A 13,599-nucleotide genomic window follows, 5' to 3' on the forward strand; every position below is an offset into this window, starting at 1 on the left:
ACCTCATATAATTATACAGCAATAGCCTAGTAATGATGATAGGCCTACTACTACTCATAATAATAATAATAATAATAATAATGCCTGCAAGCTCACATTAGAAGTCTGGTGCTACTGCCAATTATAATAATAATAATAATAACAACAACAACAACAATAAAGCATGGGGTGGGGCAGGGGGCACTGGGGCCCCAACTGCAATGAACCAGCTTTGGGGGGGCCCAGCTTGCAAAAGGTTGAGAACCCCTGTGTTAACATAAGAAGTGTGCGAATTTGCAAAAACTATGTCAGACACTGTAATATGCTCTGGTCCCCTCCCTGCTCATTGTGGTGATGAGGTTTATAGTAGATTAGTGTCACTGAATGGCTGGATGTCGGAGTGGTGTCTGAAGAATAAAATAGGATTTATAGACAATTGGAAGAGTTTTTGGGGTAGACCTGACCTGCTAAAGAGAGACGGACTCCATACCTCCAGGGAAGGTGCCGCTCTCCTCTAGTAATTTGGCTCATAGTCTTAATAATGATAGTATTTGACTAACTGGGGCCCAGGTCAGGAAGCAGACAAACTGTTTAATCCGAACGTCTGCTAGCTGCCATGAGACATCACACAGGTCACATAAACTACAACACAGAGACTGTATCACCTAGATATCTCATAGAGACTGTGTCTGTTCCCCAAACTACCAAATACAAAACCCTAACTAAATCATTTAGAAAAATGTGATTAAGGTCAAACTTGAACCAAACAAACAAATTAAAAATGTACATCATATAAAAATAGGGCTACTAAACATTAGATCTCTTTCTACCAAAGCACTAATTGTTAATGAAATTATTACAGATTGGATGCACTCTGTTTGACTGAAACCTGGCTTAAAACAGATAAATATATTAGTTTAAATGAATCTACTCCCCCAGGTTATTGTTATAAACATGAACCTCGTCTGAAGGGTCGAGGAGGTGGTGTTGCTACAATTTACAGTGACGTTTTTGATGTTACTCAGGACAGGATATAAATGTAAGTCTTTAGAACTAATAATGCTTAATGTGACACTGTCAGATATAAATAAAAAAAATATTTTGTCCTTGCTACAATGTATAGATCACCCGAGCCTTATTCTGATTTCCTTGGTGAATTTTCTAATTTTTTTTTATCAGATCTTGTAGTTACTGTAGATAGAGCTTTAATTGTTGGTGACTTCAGCATTCAACTAGATAATGAAAATGATACATTGAGATTAGCATTTATCGATATTCTCAACTGTCTTTGAGTCAGACAAAATGTAACAAGACCAACTCATCGCCATAATTCTGTCATATGGAGTTGATAATATAAAAATTCTGCAGCAGAGCGATGACATCTCGGATCATTACCTCGTCTCTTGTATGCTGCAATCAGCTAATGTCACTCAATCTACACCACGCTATCGTTCAGGTAGAACTATTCTTTCGACCACTAAAGATAGCTTCACTAATAATCTTCCAGATCTCTCTCATACACTCAATAAACCCCAAAGCAGAGAAGAACTTGATGAAATAACAAAAAAATATAAATGCAGTCTTCTCTAGCACTCTTGATATTGTCACCCCGTTTGATTAAAGAAAAGTAAAGAAATAAGCCCTGCACCATGGTACAATGATCACACTCATGCTCTCAAGAGCAGCTCGGAAAATGGAGCGCATGTGGAAAAATACAAAATTAGAAGTATTTCGTGGTGCATGGAAGCATAGTGTCTGTAGCTACAGACAAGCACTAAAATCTTCCAGGTCAGCATATTTTAGTAAACTCAGAAAATAACCACAACAATCCTAGATGTTTATTCAGTACTGTGGCTAAATTGGTTAGGAATAAAGCCTCAACAGAACCAGATATTACGTCGCAGCACAAGAGTAATGACTTCATGAATTTCTTTACAGATAAAATTAATAATCAGAAATAAAATTGGAATCATGTAATCAACTGTCATAGCACCTCAGAAAACAGTTTCTAATAATTTCTCATGTGCAACTTCAATCCTTCACTGTCATAGGTCATGAAGAGCTAACAAAACTTATCGAAACATCAAAAACATGTTTGTTAGATCCTATACTAACAAAGTACTTAAAATAGGTATCTCCTGCCATTTCAAAACCTCTTCTTAATATTATTAACTCCTCGCTATGCTTAGGACATGTCCCAAAAAACTTTAAAATGGCAGTTATCAAACCGCTTGTTAAGAAGCCACAACTTGATCCTGGAGAACTGGCTAATTATGGACCGATTTCAAATCTCCCGTTTATGTCAAAAATACTAGAAAAAGTAGTATCCTCCCAAATATGTTCATTTCTACAGAGATTTAGGATTTAGTCCTCATCACAGTACAGATACTGCACTTATCAGAGTTACAAATGACTTGCTCTTATCATCTGATCTCTTCTAGTGCTTTTAGATCTTAGTGCTGCATTCGACAGGATAGATCACGACATTCTCTTGAATAGGCTAGAGAATAATGTTGGCATTTGTGGAGTTGCATTAGCATGGTTTAGGTCATATTTAGCAGACCGCTACCACTTTATGTAAATGAGGAATTGTCAAACCAAACAAAAAGTAAAATATGGAGTGGCACAGGGATCAGTTTTAGGCCCTCTGCTTTTCTCCTTGTATATGCTTCCCCTGGGAGATATTAGCAGTGGAAACTTATTCCACGATTCCTGATATGCCGACGATACACAACTTTATATTTCTTCAAAACCTGATGAGATCTCACAATTCTCTAAATTAGCAGAGTGTATCAATGAAATAAAAAGACTGGATGGCCAGAAATTTCCTTCTACTCAATTCTGACAAAACAGAGGTACTAATTATTGGACCAAAAAAACTCAAATAAATAAATAAAAATAAGCCACTACAATATAATTTGACTCTCGATGGTGTTATATTTGATACCAATCTGTCCTTTGAAAATCAAATTACCAATGTTTGTAGAACAGCATTCTTCCAAATAAGAAATATTGCTAAATTAAGGCACATGCTCTGTTGCTGATGCCGAAAACTAATTAATGCATTCATGACCTCAAGACTAGATTATTGTAATGCATTACTGGGAGGATGTCCAGCAAGAACAATAAATAAACTTCAATTGGTTCAAAATGCAGCAGCCAGAGTGCTAACGAGAACCAAGAAATATGCTCATATCAGCCCCATTTTATCATTGTTATATTGGCTACCTGTTAAATTCCCTGTATTAATTTTACAATTCTGTTAACTACGTACAAAGCTTTGAATGGTCTAGCTCCGCAGTACTTAAGTGATCTTCTACCACGCTATATTCCATCACGTTCATTACGATCGCTAAATTCTGGCCTGTTAATAGTTCCTAGAATATCAAAATCCACAAAAGGAGGTAGATCCTTTTCAAATTTGGTTCCTAAACTATGGAATAGTCTCCCTAACACTGTTCAAGATGAAGACACACTCCCTCAGTTTAAGTCTAGACTAAAGACTCATCTATTTAGCCAGGCATACACCTAATTTATTGTGTCATATACAATCGTATTTTATCGAATTACACAATGATGATTCATCGACATTATAGATATTACAGTTTTATCGTCTGTTAATGCCTGATCTTCTTTAAAGCTGCTTGAAAAACGATGTGTGTTGTGAAAGGCGCTATACAAATAAAATTGACTTGATTGACTTAAAAAGTCAATCATCTCTGTCAGAACTTTGCCCAAAGCAATTATTCAGGAGTAGGCATGTAATAAAATATTCATATATCGATTATTGATCGGCACCTTATTTTATCAATACGTTTATGAGGCATCAACATTTAAATTAGGAGCCTCATTTGTGGGCTTTCAAATTCACTGTCAGTTGACCTTCTGGCGTAATAGTGCTGCAATATAACATTTATTAATAGTCCGGTTGCACGATGGACTAAAAGTGGACAAGATACAGGTATCACAACAGGACTCATTAATGCGGTACAACTGGCAGTCCAAACTAAGTTGTGGATCTATTTATTCATCATTATAAACAAAATGTACAAACTGAACGATTAGAAATAATGCAATTTCTCTGTATGTAGACTTGAACAGTTTTAATTCAAGCTGTCAGACCATGAAAAGACATACTTGAAACAAAAACAAAAAAACTTTGTGTAGGCTATATGAAAGATACATAATTACATCTAGTGATGGCTCGAGTAAATATTCTATGTCCTTTGATAATGATTTGGGTCGAATTTAAATGGAAAACTATGGGAGTGATGCTCCATAGCGCTGCAGAATTTTAAGCAGACTCTGGAGACGGGCGGTGTGTGTACCTCCATAGAAAATAATTGTGTGCGGCCTGTCACAATAACAACATTATAGACTTATACGATATATGGACATGGCCACGATTATTTTTGATGAGCTCAATTTTGCCCATTGTGTTTACATGTATGTTTGTTTACATGAGAATGAATGTCACCAATATTTTAGCCAGTCTCGCCTGCTCTGTGTCAGAGGTGGGGCTCCAGACACAGAGTGGACAGCGACAGGTGAAGATTACGTGTTACTCGAGGCTATTTGGTGTTTTAATACGTTTTTTCCCCGAAGACTGCATAATTCCAGCCAGAAAAAGTACAAATTAACTTTTATTTCAGAGTCACATTCCAGAGCTCCGGTGTGGGAACATTTTGGTTTTAAGCCGAATGAGAGATGAGACCCCATTAACGTGAAGGAGCCGGTATGTCAACTTGGTTTAAAAACAGTGACGATACAAAACGCTTGTCCGCAAGTGGATTTTTGCAGTGTTCACACGGTTTGTTTTGTAGTTGAATGCTCATTTCGTGTTAATTAGTTGCATCATTTTAAGTTACTTCAAACAGATGTCATAATGAATTTCGCTATTCTCTCTTAATTTAGCAATTCATTGAAATTACCATAAATTATATAATTTATTAAAGTGTCGACAGCATTTGTGGCATAATGTTGACTACCACAAAAACGTATTTTGACATCCCTACTTTTCTTGAAAAACAAAAATCGAGGTTACAGAGAAGCACTTGTGTGGAATGTGAAGCTTATAATTGTATATTTTTACATTCATTATTCTGTTAAATCTCATTATTAGAGCTGTAAAGTTGTTTAAATTGACAGTTTTACAGCCGTTTTAGGTTTGGTTGACATTACATTGTCATCGAAACTAAGTAAAATTGGCTATAACTTTACACGGAAAAGGTTAGTAGTTGATTTTATCAAACTAAAATCATGTGAACACGAATATTGTTTTTGTCTTGTGGCTATACTTTTGAAACAATTAGTATGTTCAATAACCAATCAGCCACAACATTAAAACAACCTGCCTAGTATTGTGCAGATCGTGCCACCAAACCTGCATCTCAGAAAAGTATTCTGATATTATATTCTTCTCACCACAATTGTACAGAGTGATTATCTGGGTTACCGTAGACTTTATCAGTTCAAACAGTCTGGCCATTCTTTGATGACCTCTCTCATCAACAAGACATTTCCATTCACAGAACTGCCGCTCACTGGATGTTTTCTGTTTTTGGCACCATTCGGAGTAAATTCTAGAGACTGTTGTGTGTGAAAAATCCCAGGAAATACTCAAACCAGCCCATCTGGCAGCAAAAATCAATCATCCATGCAATTATCTAATCAGCCAATTGTGTGGCAGCAGTGAAGTGCATAAAATCAAGCAGATATGGTTCAGCAGCATCAGTTAATGTTCACATCAACCATCAGAATGGGGAAAAATATGACCTCAGTGATTGGGCATGGGATGATTGTTGGTGCCAAATGGGCTGGTTTGAGTATTCCTGTAACTACTGATCTCCTGGGATTTTCACGCACAACAGTCTCTATATATATATTTGTGCACACAAGTAAATTCTAGTGTTACTAAACCAGCAGAGTTGAATTCACATTGTGTTAGGACAAACTGCTCCATGACAATAAGCGAAACTCTGAGATTGGCTGAGGGAGACAGGCTCCAATCAATTCTGGACAAATTTCTGAGATCATCTGATAAAGATCTCATGTTATGCAAGGTGAGGATGAAAGGAAAGCTTTCTTGGAAGAACCACAGCATTTTCTTGTACCCAGATTTTGTGAATTCAACAAGAGAAACATGAATGATTCAGGGAATGCAAGAAACTTTTACATCAACAGAAGGCCGCTGCTCTGATGTTTCTGGTCAAACTGAGAATAGATACTAACCGACTTATTGAACATACATTTGACTGCCCGACAAAGCCGAGCGCCTTTTTGTTTCTCTTTGTGCTGGTTCCGTCTAGCGGCTGGAGCTTGTTTTGTGGAACACAACTTTGGGACAATTAAGTGGATGAATTTATATGTATTTTTGTTTATTCCACTTATGGGATGGGGTTTGTTTTTTAGATTATCTTCTGTTGTGTAATTCTGTCTTGCAAAATTTTGCATAGCAGCCCTTGAGCAGACTTGAGCAATCTGATGGCAAAGTTGTCATGGGGGATCTCGTAAGGCGTAATATATAAATATTTCCGTTTTTTTTATCTGCGTGTGTACTCAGACTTGGGCCATAGGGATGTTTGTTGGGGGTGGGGGAATGGAAACAACGGGGTTTAATGGTTGACTCTGTATATGAATGTTTTGCATTGTGTCATGTTGAGAAGCCAATAAAGTTAATCTGAAAACAGTGTCATATACTTCAAGCTTTGCAATCACACCCACACTTTCTGCAAGATAATTATCTCTAGAAAGCTTTAAACGATCATGTGTTGGACACCTGGCAAGCCACTTGTGTGATGAAATGATAAAAAATGGCAACTTCATTTTCAAATGCCCCAAGTATACAAACAGTGTTGATTCATTAAATGTTTGCTTACTCAGCTACATTTTACATTCTACATTCAAATGATGATTGGACGCATTTTACATTGCCACAAAAAAATGCGTCCAATCATCATTTGAAGTCTGGATTAAAATCACTGAATCCACTTTCACACACTACGAGCCAGCGGACACAGCGTTTGAGACTATTGGTGAGAAGCGGGACTACAAACTGATAAGAGCCATTGTATGTAAACACTTGTGTTACTGACTGTACTGTAGGCCTACAGAGCCATCTTGAGGACAAAACTAGAACATGTTTAAATTTATTTTACAAGCTGAAATAAACTGATAGAAAGCAAAAGCCACCTTCCAGAGTGGCCTGTGACACTAAAATTCACCAGCCAAATCAGAAAATTGTTAATTTCGGACCCTGGAGGTACTTACAATGGAAGTGAATGTCAAATTTTTGGAATGTTATAACACTCACTTTTTACAGTACAGTCACAAGACGTAAACAATATGCGTGTTAACATGATCTTAGTGTGATAAATTCACTTACTTACCATCTCTGTGTAAAGTTAGAGCCAATTTTACAACTTTGTTACCATGAAAATGTCAACAAACCTTAAAATGACTGTCAAAAAATAAAATTTAAACAGCACAAATTATACGAGTTTTAACAAAATAATTAATGCAAGTGCTTTTATAAAATTGTAAGCTTCATATTTCTGCTTTTAAACCCTCCAAAAATTGTCCCCATTCACTTCCATTTCAAGTGTCTCACTGTAAACGATTTTTGCTATTTTTTAAAGAAAAAAGGAGGGATGAGTTCAAATACTGTCAATTGAACAATTTCTATTGAACCCAAAATATTCCTTTAAGCTCTATAGGTCACAGGGAATCAGTTAAAGGGATAGTTCACCCAAAATGTTTAATTCTCTCATCATTTGCACACCCTCATTTCATCTCAGATGTGTATGACTTTTTCTTTTGCAGATCACAAACAAAGATTTTTAGAAGAATATTTCAGCTCTGTATGCCCAAACAAGTGAATGGATGCTAAAATTGATGCTCCAAAAAACACATGAATGCAGCATAGAAGTAATCCATATGACTCCAGTGGTTAAATTCATGTCTTCAGAAGTGATATGATAGGTGTGGGTGAGAAACAGATCAATATTAAAGTAATTTTTACTTGAAATTATTTTACGTCTAGTAGTGGGTGATATGAACGAAGAATATGAATCTCCAAAAACACAAGAATGTGAAAGTGATTGTTTCTTACTCCCACCGATCATATAGTTTCTGAAGACATTGATTTAACAACTGGAGTCTTCTGGATTACTTTTATGCTGATTTACATGATTTTTGGAGGACGAAAATCTTGGCAGCCATTAATTTGCATTGTATAGACCAAAAGAGCTGAGACATTCTTCTAAAAATCTTCATGAGTACAACAGATGAAAGAAATTCATACACATTTGGGATGCATGAGAGTGAGTAAATGATGAGAATTTTCATTTTGGGGTGAACTATTCCTTTAAGTCAATTTTATTTGTATCACATTTTTCACATCACGTTTCAAAGCAGCTTTACAGAAGATTGCGCTGTAACAGAAAATTGTGCTGCAATGTCTTAAGTCCTCATTGAGCAGTTGAATGAAAAATGTGATGGGGGAAAAAAAAAAAAAAAAATCACACTTTAAGCAGTGTTGGTACCTGTGTTGCATGTTAGGCGAGGCCAGGCTGAGGGGATGTGTGGGGTCACTGGACAGATGAAGAGCTTCAGTGCTGCTGCTCGGGCTCTGCCGGGGGCTGGCCTGCAGTTATTGACATAAATAAAAACTTTGTGGTCTAAAAAAAATATTAAAAGAATAAAAACAAAAAAGCCATGAAATGTGAATGACAAAGAGATCCAAATGAGGAAATAATCAAGGCCAAACCAAAAAAAAAAAAAACAACAACAAGTAGGAAGGGGGAGGGACAAAGAGTGTAGCAGAGAAGAATTAGAAATTTTTAAACAAAAAAAACAAACAAAAAAAAAAGGTAAAATAATTGTTTTTAAAAGGCGCAGTGCAGACAACAAACCAACACAGAAGACATGAGCGGAGATAACTTATTAAAGGATGTTTTGTTATAAAAAGGTAGGGGGGTGGTATGACCAAAAATGTTTATTACTTGTATATTTGTTTAATAAATTCAAATGAAAATGGTTTATATACCAAATAACTATGTGGTAATGCCTAGTTTTAGATATTCAAGGAAATTAAGTAGTTTAACAAATGAAAATTACTTCCCACACTTCTTGACCAATGACTTTCCATGACATTTCCAGATATTTGAAAGTACTGGATAAGAAGTAAAAAAAATCGTTTTGATTTAGACAGATTTGCTAATAAACCCATTCTTTGAGAAGAGATGAGTATGTCGAAAATTACTAGACAATGTTTACTGTAGAAATTTCCATGACTTAAGATTTTATTAATTTAACCTTTCCATGCCTGGAAAACAATTAGAAAATTCCCTGATTTTCCAGGTTTTCAATGACATTGGGAACCACAATTCTCATCTGGCTAATAGATTTAATTCGTCTCACAGTATACATGGTCATACCACCCATCCAATTATAAAGGGAAGTCTTAATGAACACCTGACTCTCTACGAGGATGAAGTGGACAAACACAGCAAACACATTCTTTAACCCCAGCAGTAGATGAAACCAGGTGGGTGGGGCTGGTGGACTGACCTTCTTGGCAGACAGGGCGAGTCGTTTGGCGGGCGGGGGGGACATGGTGCTGACGGGCACTGATGTGATGTTGGTGAGGGCCTGCGGTTTGAGCTTCACTACCTTCTGATCATCTGCATTCACGCGCTCTGTGCTCTTAGCAGGAGATGCAGGACCACTCACACCCGACGAGTCGCCAATAGGTGCGCTCCTTGTGCCAGTTGCTTCCTAAGAGTTCACACAGAGTACACTACTGAATCTTTACCCTTTGGATTATTGTGGGTCATTATGGATGCAATTCCAAGTGTCATAAATACATTGGAGAAAACATTGGTATATGACTCCTTTAACAGTCAATGTGAAACCACGTTTGCAAACTTTTCTTTACTTCAGTAATGTGACATTTCGAAATAAAACAAGATGTTCAACAAGAAAAAAAATAAAGTCTCCATATGACAGGTGGTTGCATCGGGGCTGAAAATTAAGAGGGCTTTGTGATGTCAGCCAAAAGGAAAAGCTGTTAGAAGCGGAGCAACTTATGAAATTTTCATACATTTTAAATTTTTTATTTTTAAATAATGCACACCAACGAATCTCAGTAAATCCATGAATGTGTTTCTGGGATCAATACAAGTTAAGCTCCATCAACAGTCTTTGTGGCATAATGTTGATTGCCACAAAAATATTTTTGACTCGTCTTTCCTTTTCTTAAAGCCAAAAAATTACATGGTTAATTTTCAGTATAAGTATTACTGAATTATAATTAAAGAGAAAAAAAAAAGGCCGAAAATATATGCCTCCCCGACCCTCAGTGCTCAGATTTCACTCTCGATCGATGTAGCCATAATCACGGCACTACCAAGCAAAGATCGATGTCAGCGGTGCGGAAATATTTAAAAGCAGTACCGAAGCTCCCTATACGCATACTACGCAGTCTGCTTAGGGCACCAACTCCCTAGCGGGGCACCTTCTTACCATAGGAGGGCACCAGAAAGTCCACCGGGTGCCCTTCCTCGCACGTTATTCAAGGACCCGAAAGCAGTTGCGGAACACAGTCGATCGCTTCACACTCATATCACGCGAACACGACAATCCTCTTGACTACTGGTGCATGAACAAAGATTGCTTTCGCAGATTGCACACAGGTATTTATCTGCCCCAAGCACCAGCACAGAGAGAGAGAGACTATTCAGTGCAGCATCTCATGTTCTTGAGTTGCCAGAAAGCTGAGCAACTTTTGTTATTGAAGATAAACCGAGACACTTTTACTTAAATAGAAAGCATTCCAATTTGCTGTGTATAGCAATTACATTAAAATTTGTTTATCCCTGCAAAACTTTATTCTTCACTTGAGGTTACCTTTGTCGTTTACAGTTTGAGGTTGGTTTAAGATCTATTTCTGTTGTTTTGCACGATAATTTTATATTAAAGTATAAATACGTTTACATAATCAGAATAGATGCCCTCTGCCGTTCTGTGTTCTGCCTGTTGTTTTCATTAAAATGACTGTGTAGCATATTTAAACTTTTTTATTTGCAAGATACTATACTAGTGCTGCTAAGTTCATTACTTGACTGCTGTTTTGCATATCATTAGAGTTTTCTAGAACGTTATATTATTTGGATAGTTGGTAAAAAAAAACAAATCTGTTAAATGTAATTGTTAAAGAACTGAATAAAGAATCATATATTTAATATTGTTATAATATATTTTCTGTGTGATCATTTTATTGGTTTGTAGTTTTTCAATTCAGATTAATTAAATTCATGAATATATATATATATTTATTATTATCACTTCGTTATTTTATTTGCTTTTTCGTTTGGATTGCAATTTGAATAAAAAAAAAATATTTTTTATAAGTTTTTAATTTTTTTAATCAATTCATTACATTTTCAATGCAAAATCACTAAACCAAGAATATTCACAATCTCTTGGTTTGCCGATGTAATTGGATATTGTGATTATATATATATATATATATATATCCTTAAATATTGCCAGAGAGATGTTCACAACTGTTGTAAATTGAAACCTGTAGTTTAACTTAAATTGTAAGAATGTTGCAAATCACTCAGTCTTTGTGCTGCATCTTATATTTTATACATATCGGTCACAATATAGAGATAGGCTGATCGGTGGAGATAGTTGTAGATAGTTTTTTCATCATTTCAAAATAAGAGTCCCCGTAGTGTTTCGGGCTTGTTTATACTTCAAGTCCAGTGTTAATCCCCAAATCTTAATTTGTTCTGGTTAATTTGGAGATTTTGGTTGAATAAAATGCATCTGGGATTTCATTTATTTAGGACTCTTTGCCTGTGCCCTTCAAGTCAAGTCAATTTTATTTGTATAGCGCCTTTCACAACACACATAGTTTCAAAGCAGCTTTACAGAAGATCAGGCATTAACAGACGATAAAACTATAATGTCTATAAAGTCGATGAATCATCATTTTGTAATTAGATAAAATACGATTCTTAATCGTATTTAAAAATAATTAAATAATAATTGTATTAATAACCCCAGTGAGCAAGCTGTAGCTGTTTCTTCATAGTTTTTTGATATTCTATTAATCTATTTGAAAAGCGAATTAGCCGATTTAGCTGTTTTCGGCCTTTCCCATCACCTTGGTTATCTGTAAAATTCACTATTGGTCAACCACAATGCACCACAATAACGTTTTTTTCAAATGACATCACCCTTACTAAAATGCAAAAAACGTTTTTACAGTAGTAACAGTAACTGTGGCATTTTGACAAATGTTGTAGGCTTGTTAAATAATCTAGTAGGTAGAATCTTTTTTTATAACAACTACTGCAGTTACTCAAATTCTTCATTGACCTAACTACAGCAATGTGGAGCCATCCATGGTCTTACTTGCCCTATAATTACAGTGCAATGTCATATAAGCACAAGCACATGTCTGAACCTCCAAGACTTGACAATTGATGGACAAAGTTTTCCTCCTGTTTAATAGATGTTGTGTTTATATGATGTTTGATATTTGCCTTCATATATTCCTAGAGATTACTTAAGTCATTAAGAGCTTGAGGAAAGGAAATCAATATCTTTTATAGAGTAGAAAAATTTCACTAACAAAGTACCAACTAAGAAAACTACTCAGGGGAACAGTCAGAATATTATAACTAGTTCTATAGAAATAGTTTAGAAGTTTACTTTGATTTCACACAGCACCTTACGGTATGACTCCAGCAGTTAAATTAATGTCTTTTAAAGTGATATGATCACTTTTAGTACAAGAAATATCAATATTTAAGTACTTAAAAATCCAACGCTTCATGAGGGTGGAGTCAAAGGTCTCTCGAGTGACGTGTTCGCGTTGCCTTAAGATACCGACATAATCTCAAGTTCTCCACTCAGTTGAGACATCCAGGATAAGAACACAATCGCACCATTGTGAGTAAAGAAATGGATAATAACAGATCTAAACCAAATCCAACCAAGCTACTTAATTTAACTATTGGAGTAGTATCAATGAAGTTTATTCTGACTGTCTGTGAGTTTTGGAGCTTCAAAAGCGAAATATTCATTCACTTGCATTTTAAGGACCTACTGAGCCAAGATATTTTTCTTCAAATGTGTTCTGGTGAAGAAAGAACGTCATACACACCTGAGATATCATGAGGGTGAGCAAATAATGAGAGAATTTCCATTTTTTGGTGAACCATCCCTTTAAGAAGACTTACTTTAGACTGAGAGGTGGTGTCTGCCGAGGAGGAGTCAGAGAGGGATTTGAGTGAGGTAGATGAAGGTAGGCCGCGGGACTCGCTGCTGCTCCGCTTGTCAGTGTCGGGTTTGGCGAGGCCGTTGGGTAGAGCTGGGGTGCTGCTGCGAGACACAGGCAGAGGTGCGGGCTTCTTTACCTTCTTAAAGGGCTCATCGATCAGTGTAGGGCCACTGGACGGTTTGGGCAGCGCATGGGAGGTGGCTGTACCGTTCGACATCTTGGGAGACTGGAGCCCCAAACAATTTCTGGCTAATGAAATGCCAAGACCACCATCTACAGACTGGATCTTCCTCAGCTGAGCAGGATCAAGCTTCTACAGAGTA

General features: G+C 36.4%; 1 protein-coding gene and 1 pseudogene across 2 annotated transcripts in view; one reads left to right on the top strand and one right to left on the bottom strand.

Annotated features, from left to right (window-relative positions):
* Positions 1–13,599, top strand: part of LOC127647503 (gastrula zinc finger protein XlCGF58.1-like) — a 172,934-nt pseudogene that overhangs the window by 38,677 nt on the left and 120,658 nt on the right.
* Positions 1–13,599, bottom strand: part of LOC127647412 (ubiquitin carboxyl-terminal hydrolase 36-like) — a 42,643-nt gene that overhangs the window by 14,398 nt on the left and 14,646 nt on the right. For both annotated transcript variants that reach the window (XR_007971053.1, XM_052131625.1), the window contains exons 13-15: positions 13,236–13,589; positions 9,550–9,756; positions 8,523–8,623 (exon numbers count right to left, since the gene is read on the bottom strand). Coding sequence is in view for 1 of the 2 variants with exons in the window: in XM_052131625.1 (XP_051987585.1) it covers positions 8,523–8,623; positions 9,550–9,756; positions 13,236–13,589 (662 nt within the window). In the remaining variant the exon portion in view is untranslated. The remainder of the gene's footprint in view (positions 1–8,522; positions 8,624–9,549; positions 9,757–13,235; positions 13,590–13,599) is intronic.

This window comes from Xyrauchen texanus, chromosome 8 (assembly GCF_025860055.1).
Source record: "Xyrauchen texanus isolate HMW12.3.18 chromosome 8, RBS_HiC_50CHRs, whole genome shotgun sequence".
Lineage (NCBI taxonomy): Eukaryota > Metazoa > Chordata > Actinopteri > Cypriniformes > Catostomidae > Xyrauchen > Xyrauchen texanus.